Raw genomic sequence first — 9,951 nt, 5'->3', positions numbered from 1 at the left:
CAAACAAAAAGGTTTTCCACCTTTCTATTTTTTCACCCCCAAACCAAAAATCACGAGAGAAAATTAAACATCTTCTATCCTTCTACTTTTCTGCCTCGCCCAATTTTTAATTTTCTGTCCTCTCACTTTTTCATCCCTCCAACCAAACGGATCATAAACGTTACACCCATGATAAGCACTTAAACAAGCTACTAGCCCATGTGGAAATTCATTGAGATATATGTGTTGGCAAATTATTAATTATTACTGGTATTCATTTTAATTTACCTCTAAGGACATAGTTTAGTTACAAAATTGGTTATAACTTAAGGCTACAACTTTACTCAATATCTTTTTATTAAAGATGAATTTTGACAAAACCGCCAGTAGATTACATCTTCTTCTTATATCATTCGTGCTTGCAAAATTTTTAGAAAATTAAAGATCAATAGTTATGTTATCAATAAATTGTTTAAATTGTAAGTTTTTGTAATTTAAATTACACATAAAATATAAGCTTATAGATCATATAGTAAATAATATCCAATTAACACAAAATTTGAAAATGTAAAGAATATGCAATTTAACAATGAGTTTTTCAAAATATATAGTAATGTTTATTTTATACTGTAAAATTGTAGCCTTAGGCTTCAACCAGTTTTGTATCTAAACTTTGTACTCCTCTAATATGACTTATTTACTTGTCTATAGCAACTAGTCAATGTGTCTAAACTTGTTGTATTTGTTTTCTTATGCACACAAGCACAATTGTAACACAAGGTTTGAATCACAAATTACTCCTACAACAATCTCGATGGTTTCAGCGTTTGGGACAAATGAGATCCAGAATTTGAACCACTGAAACTATCTCATCTTCTGTCGTAACCGAGTGTGTTTGTTGCTTATTATCAAAAAAGTGTGCTTGTTGAAAAATGGCCGACCAAACACTAAACTTTGAGCCCCTACCAAAAATGGGAATGTGACTTAAAATTCATGACTGCGAAGATGGGACCATTTTTCTTTTGTTTAAGTTTACAGAGAGAAGAAGATGGAGACGAGCGCGTAGAGAGAATTGATGACATGCAATTTTTTTTTTTCTCACAATTAAAATTTAAAAGTGTAAAAAGGTGCAACTCATAAGTTGTAACAGATACAACTTGAAAGCATCTCATTAATTATTTTAAGTAATGCAATAATGAATAATAAATTAAATATCAATGTAAAATAATTTTACTGATTATTTTTATAAGATTTATATACAATTTTTGAAATATGACAATCTTGCTAAACTTGAGTTTTCTTTGGCAAAAATTAAAACACAAGTAAATCTAAAATATCAAAGATAATTAAATTTGAATCCCCAAACATTACACATAAAATTAAACAAAATATTTCAACATGCACTACACATCATGCGGATTAGTAGTTAGTACTTGGGTGGGAAGTGAGGAATATGACTATTCTGATTCCACATCAATCTTTCTTCGATTCAGCCAACTCACTCCATTTACCTCCAAAAGCGCTAACCCACAAGCAAAAAATTAAAAATTAAAAATCAAGTAAATATTTCATACTATTGATTATCCCCTTTTCCTAATTGCATCGCAAGTAATATAATTAAAGTCAAATTCCCAAATATTGCACATGATATAAGTATTACACACAAAACATAACATAAAATTAAACAAAATATTTCAATGTGCACTACACCATGCGGATTAGTAGTTAATAGTTGGGTGAGAAGTGAGGAATATTACTATTCTGATGCCACGTCAATCTTTCTTGGTTCCGCCAATTCGCTCCATATACCTCCAAACCCACTAAGCAATAAGCAAATTGGGAAATCAATAAGAATTTTTATATATTAAAAAAAAAAAAAAAAAAAGGCTATGATTTCACTTTCTATTAAGCAATAAGCAAATTGGGAAATCAATAAGAATTTTTATATATTAAAAAAAAAAAAAAAAAAAGGCTATGATTTCACTTTCTAGTCCACAAGTTTGCATCTTCACAAAAATCCAAATAATTTCATGAACCAGCAAACCTAATAAAAAGGTAACCGAATTTATGTTCAAAGAAAAATTTCTACAAACCAACAAGCACAACAAAGTTAGGTTTAAAAGGATCAAGTATATAGACTCTTGACAGCAGATCTTAAAGTTACTATGATGTCTTTCAATACATGTGTGTAACAGATTTGTTTAAATCGTAAGACTTACCTAAGGCACCTAGCCAATTCCCCCAATGTCATAGATTTTGCTGCCTTTCCTTCCATACGTAAAATTTGCCGAATACTCGAACTGTTAAAAAATGTTTTCATTAGAATGGAAATAATATTGAAACAACAATATTTATTCAGATTGATTCTGAATAAATACCAAGATGTCAGAAAGGAAAACCATGTCAATGCAAAATCTTATAATAAAAGTCATACAATATCAAAAACCCAATAGGCATAAACAAATGTAAATTCCATAAACATGTATCCTTCTTGCAACATAAATAAGCTTAACAAAGTGTGCAACATTGTTAGGATACCGTACTTGGGCATGATTGTATTGATTAGCAATCAATTGGATATTAAAAACCTAAATATAGGACAGGTCCAAAGGGCCCAACTTTGATGAGGTTTCACGTCAACACACATGCAAGTGCACAAACACAAAATCACCACATAAATAAAAGAGACTAAAATACAAATTAGCTCCCCGAAGTTTACAAGATTTTGATTCTCTCCATATAAAGTGAAAAGGAGAGTGTCCATTAAAAGCCCATGATTCAAAGTTGAATAAATCAAGAGTCTAGATTTTGGCAAAATCTTGACCATAAATTGATTCAAATTTAAATCATCACCATTAAATAGACATTCTCCATTTCACTTTGAAATTGAAAGTATCCAAATCCTAGTTTACATATGGTGTCATTAGTCCTATATTTTTTACTTCACCTTTGTCTAGTTATACAATTCATAGTACTAAATCCAATTGATATAAGAACCAATTCCATTTTAAAAATATATTTTTAACTTTCATTCAAACTACCCTAGACCTTCAAATTCAATTTACAGGATTTACCATAAAATTTATAAGCTACAAGTACAGAAGCTGTCAAAGCTTCTGGCAGATTTGACAACTTTCCTCATAAATCACAAACTAGGTTAAATTGACCTAATTTTCATGTGGGACTCTTTATATACCTACTAGACATGTCATATAACATTTCTAAACAAGCCATTTCACAATAGTTGTCAGAATAATTTCCAGAAAATTCTATTATGTAACAGAATCATCTATAATCCCTAATTTTGCTTAATTCGACTTACATGCATGAAATCATGGTCTAATTCTATACATGCAAGCTCCACCTTATAAATTTAACATACCCATACTAGTTTCACACAAAAATCAGATTGTACCACTTTTCATATCTCAATTCAACAAGCTCAACTCAATTTTTGAATTACCAACACAACTCAAAACAAATTTTAGAATCATAACCACAAAACCCTTTTTCATCAAGACCCTAACCAATTTCTTTAATAATCATCACATGCATGGCTTAAATTCTCAAATTGCTCATAATTTTTAGTATTTTGAAAATCACCTAACCTAAGTTACCTAATTACTAAAGGTTTACACAATTTAAAAGAGATTAACCCAAACTTTAACTTAACTATCTTCAGATGCTTGGAGGAATGGGTGCTAGAATAACTCCAGCTTGAAGAGAAGGTAGAGAACTTGAAAAGAGATTTAAGGATCTAAACCTTTTTCTGCTGGACCCGTGAGCTTAGAAGGGGAATAAAGAGCTTGTTCTAAATTCTTTTAAGATGGGAAAGTGAGATGAGAGACTACATCCATTGGCTGTCCATTTTAGTGGGATAGGTGAATTAAGATATTCCTAGTTAGGTCCAAGTGTCTCTAGAGTTGGTCATTAGTTATTATGTTATAAACTTTGTTCGCTTATTAGTTATTATGGACTTATGTAATGAGTAATGACTTGTTATAAATCTTCTTACTGTTTGATGTTATATTGATGTTTAAGACTTAAAATTTAAGACTAAATGTTTTGTATTATTTGATACTTAGTTATTGACTTGTAAATCTTCTTATTGTGTGATGTTATATTGATGTTTAAGACTTTACGACTAAATGATTTGTATTATTTGATATTTAGTTATTTATTTATTTGATTTGACAATTTTATGTTCTACAAGAATATATATAAATTATTTTTTAGAAACCCCGAAACAATGGGATCCGAAATGGTATTCATAACATTGCTACAGAGTTTGCTACCATCTTATAAAGATTCTAAGCAACCAAATCACTCGATGGTCAATACACTGGCGAGAGATCAACAGACAGACAGCACGCGAGACGAGAGAGATAATGAAAATAGGTGAGAGAAAAGAACAGTGGTAGCAGGTAGCGAGGAGAATGAAAAATGATATGAGAGTATGTTTTAGTATTTCAAATCCCTTGAGGGCAATAGGGTAAAACTAATAATTAAAATATCTAATTTAAAACATATTGAATATAGTTAGGTCAAGTGAGGTTAGCCGGGTTGGTGAATATGCTGACCCTAACCAGACACAACCCAAATGTAAAATAATAAAAAGAATAAAAATAAAAATCCAATCCAACCCTACCCTACCCACAGGTCCACAAAAATTAGTACAACCCATTGGGTTGGGTCTGTTTTTGTGGGTCGGTGTGTTGACTGCACATCCCTAGAATCCATGTTTAAGTCTATAGCTCATGCCTAGCCTCCCACCACTAGGGAGCACCCGGACGGGTATTCTACTAGATCAATTTAACCCTCAATCTTCTAAATTGAGGTCAATATGGTCCCTCCATCCACATCACTTATTTAATGTAGCTAATAATTATCCCATGAGGCATCACAAGATCTAAAACTAGTACAAATTAAAATAAAACTTGATAAACATCTGTAAGAGAGAGACAAATTATCTCAACAACAAAATGCATAAAATTATCTGGAATTCATGTCTACCCACATAAGTAGAGCCCTTGTTCAAATGTATATTTGAAGCATAGTACCGATAAGATCAAGTAGCTAACGGGTTTTGAAATTGTCAGCAATAATATTATGCACAAATATTGGGTTTAAACAGACATACTCGGGATATGTTTCTTCAGAAGATCCTCCCCAAGAAAACAAGCTGAACGACCACCAAAGATGTAACACGGATTAGCATCATCGCCAACAAAATTTCAATATATATATATATTCAAAAACCCAGTAACACTTGCCTTTCTCCCTGAAGCCACGCAGTCACTGGACGCGCAAGACTAGCTCCAATTATAGTATAAATTACTACAACACCGGATGAGATGAGATGAGAAAGAGGAATTAGGGTTAGGCGACTTGAAACAAAAAAGAAAAAAACAAATCCAATTACATGAAATAAAATAAAAACCTAATCTATGAACATAAATTCTTACGTAGCCTCAGATTGGTAATAGGTGGATCCATTGGCATTATGCAATTTGGAGAGATCAATCGCACGATGCAACTCGAGAGAAAGAGCGTATATCTATACTGCTATTTAAGGGTTTCTCATATTTAAACTAGATTTTTTTTGTTCCAAAATACCCTCAAATTCAACTGTCTCCTAAGTGAAAACAATTGAGGACATAGTAGTAAAATAAGTCTATTAACTACTCCCCCTAAAAAAATGCACGATAAAATGGTTGCACTCTACCATCAGTTTACAAATTGAAACCAAAATGTTCAGTTAGCTTCTTCAAATTGAAGCTAACTGAACATTCTCATGCATACTTTCTTTACTTTAATCTACAATCTAAACCAATGCAATTTGTTTATTTTGATGAAGAACTAGTAATTGTTGTCAAACGTAATTAACCAACAATGTTGAGCCTCCCAAAACATTGTTTTTTTCCCCCTCTAAGATACATGTGTGATTCTAAGCTCTATCCTTTGGCACACTAATAAGAACAATCAATATAGAAGGTTACTTTAACATTGCAAAGAAGTACGAGTAAAAGCGGTTCACAGAGTTGTCTCTCTCTCTCTATGACTATGGTAGTTTTCTTTTGTAAGAGGAATTGATTCTAATATGTAAATTTTCCGAATAGAGTTGTGAAATTCTATCCTATGTTTTCATTTTCATGTTAATATTGATTAGTACTACCTATAGTGTTTGATGAAACCCATAAGTTGTTTGATAAAATGTCTCATAGGAATATTTGAATTAGCAATTGTAATGTTATAGCTTTTGCCAAGTGAAATGCTTATTCACCATTTTTGTATGATTAAACTTTTTTTTTAAATCATATTGATAGGTGCCTTTTTTAGATCTCACTGAACACCATTTATTAATCTTATTGTAACCACAAAGAATGCATGGGGAGAAACAAAAAAATTTGGAATACAAGTGCCACCATCCAAACTCCACAAAGATTGTACCTGCTACTTACTGTTCCTTAGATGATCCAATTCATTCTCTCTCAGATTTTTCTTTTATTTTATTTTTGAGGAATCATTCTCTTATTTATGTATATATGCACATATTGCATAAATATATAGGAAAAGAAAAAAGGAAAGTGAACTTATAGTTGTATGTGTTTTTGGGTTGATTGATGAGGAAGTATGGGAAATAGGGTATTCAATATTTAGTTTGTCATATTAATCTGTACTTAGGTGAGCCACAACTTTGCGCTCAGTTAGTATTGAAATGAATTTGAGAAAAGCAATGAAAAAAAAAAAAAAAAAAAACAACAACAACAACAACTTTGAGAAAATTTGAAAAATAAGATACTTAAAAGTATCGAACTTTGAGAAACTTTGAAAAATAAGATACTTAAAAATATCGACTTAAGCATAATCTCATCACACCCCTAAGAATTTTTATGATTGAAAAATATAGCTACTCCAAATTATAATTAATGAAAATTATCAACTTAAAAAAGAAAAAGAAAAAAAAAATAGAAGAGCCTCTCACGCGAGTGTTCAGAGGCAATAAAAAAAATTTCATCACACCCCTAAGTTTTTTTTTTTTTTTTTTTTTTTGTAATTGGAAAATATATTAATTCTAAATTATAATTTATGAAAATTTTAACTTTTACTTGAAAAAATGGAAGAGCCTCTGAGCGGGTGCTCAGAGACTAGTAATATATTCTAGTTTTGGGTATAATGTGAATAGCTATTTCTCTACAGTACCAATTTGGTTTGTATTTGGTGAATTTTACAAAACACACCATTTTGCATATTACTTAAGCTGGTTTTTTTTTTTTTTTGGAAAGGGCGGGGGGGGGGGGGGGGGGGGGGAGGAGACACCATTTTAGTCCCTAGATTTTGGGCCATAGTCAATTTGGTCCCTACCATTTTAAACTTACAATGAATTTGGTCATTACCGTTAACTCACTAACGGAAAATACTTATGTGGCAAACAGTTTATACATTTGGCATATTTAATATTTAAAAATTAGATCAAATGCTAATGTGTTTAAGTTTAAGTGGCCATGTCAGTACTTAGGAGGCAAAAAAAAGCCACATAAGCTTTTATATATTCTTTTTCTTTTTTATAAACCTACAATCTCACAAAAAATAAAACCAAATTTCTTAAATAGTAATATTTCATATATATATATATATATATATCTCTCTCTCTATGCGTGATGAGGAGCCAAAGCCAACAACAATCACTATCACTCCAATGCCATAACCAATCCTTCGACTCGAGCTCTGTCATTCTGACCAACGTCCATGTGCGATGAGGAGCTCGTGGGATGCTATTGTTGCACAAGGCGGCGACGATCCAAGGCTAGGTCCATGCTAGTCGAGCTTAAGACGAGGAGATCCGAGTCAGGTGGGTCGAGATCAATTGGATTTGATTTTCTTTGGGGTTATTGGCCACAAATCAAGCTCTATTGTGGATCTGGGTCTAGGATGGTATTGGAAGGTTGGGGTATTGGTAAATTTGGGTTTGTAGCCAAGGATTTTGGGATTAGTTTGAATCTTTGAATTTGGGGTTTTTGTTTGAAATATCTGGAATTAGTTTGAAACTAGGTTTCGTGGATCTACATCTAGGTTTTCTTTTAGGCAAGGATTTAGTCTTTTAGAAACAACATGGCCTATGTTAATTTAAGATTGTTGGACTAAATTATTGTTCGGTTACCAAGAAATTGCAAGAAAGGAAAAAAAAATCAATATCAATAAAATAAAAATGAAATTCTGCAAGGTTAAGAAAATTGTGAGAAACTTAGAAGAAGAAAAAATACAAAACGAAAAAAAAATTAGTAAAGAAAAGAAAATTATTTTTTAAAGTTGATGTGGCTTTTTTTGCCACCTAAGCGCTAACATGGCCACTTAAACTTAGCAACATTAGCATCTGATCCAATTTTTTATTATTAAATATGCTTGATGTACAAATCGTTTGTCACATAAGTATTTTTCGTTAGTGAGTTAAAGACAATGACCAAATTGACCGTAAATTTACAATTATAGGGACCAAATTGACTAATACCAAAACATAGGGACCAAATTAACCGTGACTCCAAAATGTAGAGACCAAAATGGTGTTTTTGTCTTTTTTTCTTCAATACACCAGTTTCGTGTGTTATTATTATTATTATTATTATTATTATTTTGGTCATTTTCGTTTCTTTTAAACATTTAGAGACATGATGCATTCACAATATTTTTATAATAAATTCTAGATAAATAGGTTGTTATTTGCGGTTATGCATTTGCAAAAAAAATAATTTAATTTATTGATTTAAATTAGAACCAATAACAACTTACCATCTATTATTTGTTGTGAAAATGTTGTGGACGTAGCACTTCACATATATTTATATGCGTTTACATGGTATTGTTATATTGGGACAAAAAAAAATTTTAAATATTTATTTTCACAATTATTGAGGAGTCAATTTTTTATAGGGCCAAAAAAAAAAAAGATTGGGACTAACCACAACTAGAAATTAATTTATTGTGAAAATGTTGTAATATCATGTTTAGGGCTGTCCAGAGACCCGACCAACCTGACCTACTCGCCGTTGCCGACCGAACCGACTTCTTCGACGGTAGATGACGGGTTTGTTCCTCCAAAACTTGAGTTTGGTAGGTTGGATGTCGGTTTCCCTTCTCTAGAATCCAATCAAACCGATCCAACCGACCCATAAGATTTCCGGCAATATTTGGTAGATTTAGTGAGATCTAGACCATTTTCGTCAAGATCTCGACGAGATTTCGCTGAATCTAGCCGAGATCTTGCCAAAAATGGCCTAGATTAGGCCAGTTTTGGAGAGACCTTAAAGATTTTGGCCGTTTTTTCTCCATTTTCATGTTGGATTTTCGCCATTTTCCAGATTTTCGATCCCGACCAACCTGCTCGCCGCCTGTTAAAGTTCCAAACTGCTCGATCTGATCATCCTCTCGATCGGTGGTGGGTTGAGATTCCGTCCTCCCGATCTGGTTGGGTCGAATGCGGGTTGAGCACAAACCTGATCCAACCCGACCGGTGGACAAGCTTAATCATGTTGTTGTCACAATATTTTCACAATTGCCAAGATCTTAGTTCCTTATAGATTTCAAAAAAAAAAAAAAAAAAGTTGCAGTCCAAGACATTTTCACATTAATTTTACAACAAATCCTAAGTGTCAAGCTACTATTGATGCATAAAAAAAGTGATATTGATTGTAAGCCCAATTTAAAATCAGTAATAACTTGTCATCTATAATTTTTTATGAAAATATTGTAAAATTTGCATTTCCTTAAAATAAATAATAAAATATCATAACGTGACCTACCATAACTGAAATAAATATTTTGAAAATGTTGTAATATTTTATTGTGTTCCCAAACTTTTTTTTGGTTTAGTCAAATTGGGTGAGCCAAAATTTGTTGTTCCACATAGTCTTCTTGGGCTGGTTTTTTTTTTTTTTTTTAAAAAAAAAAAAAAAAAAGTTGCAGTCCAAGACATTT

At 31.8% G+C, this 9,951-nt stretch overlaps 1 protein-coding gene across 1 annotated transcript; it reads right to left on the bottom strand.

Moving 5' to 3' along the window:
• Positions 1 to 1,245: 1,245 nt before the first annotated feature.
• On the bottom strand, positions 1,246 to 5,517 carry LOC112041005 (uncharacterized). The gene is made up of 6 exons (XM_024073926.2): positions 5,445 to 5,517; positions 5,253 to 5,316; positions 5,120 to 5,161; positions 2,199 to 2,279; positions 1,737 to 1,799; positions 1,246 to 1,501 (listed from the first exon to the last, which is right to left on the bottom strand). The coding sequence occupies exons 1-6, from the start codon at positions 5,479 to 5,481 to the stop codon at positions 1,453 to 1,455; spliced, it is 336 nt and encodes a 111-aa protein (XP_023929694.1). The 5' UTR covers positions 5,482 to 5,517; the 3' UTR covers positions 1,246 to 1,452.
• Positions 5,518 to 9,951: the final 4,434 nt, after the last annotated feature.

The sequence above is a fragment of the Quercus suber genome, unplaced genomic scaffold (assembly GCF_002906115.3).
Source record: "Quercus suber isolate HL8 unplaced genomic scaffold, Cork oak 2.0 scaffold_822, whole genome shotgun sequence".
In the NCBI taxonomy this organism is placed as follows: Eukaryota; Viridiplantae; Streptophyta; class Magnoliopsida; order Fagales; family Fagaceae; genus Quercus; species Quercus suber.
The sequence above is the reverse complement of the archived record's forward strand: the minus strand, read 5'-3'. Positions and strand labels throughout refer to the sequence as shown.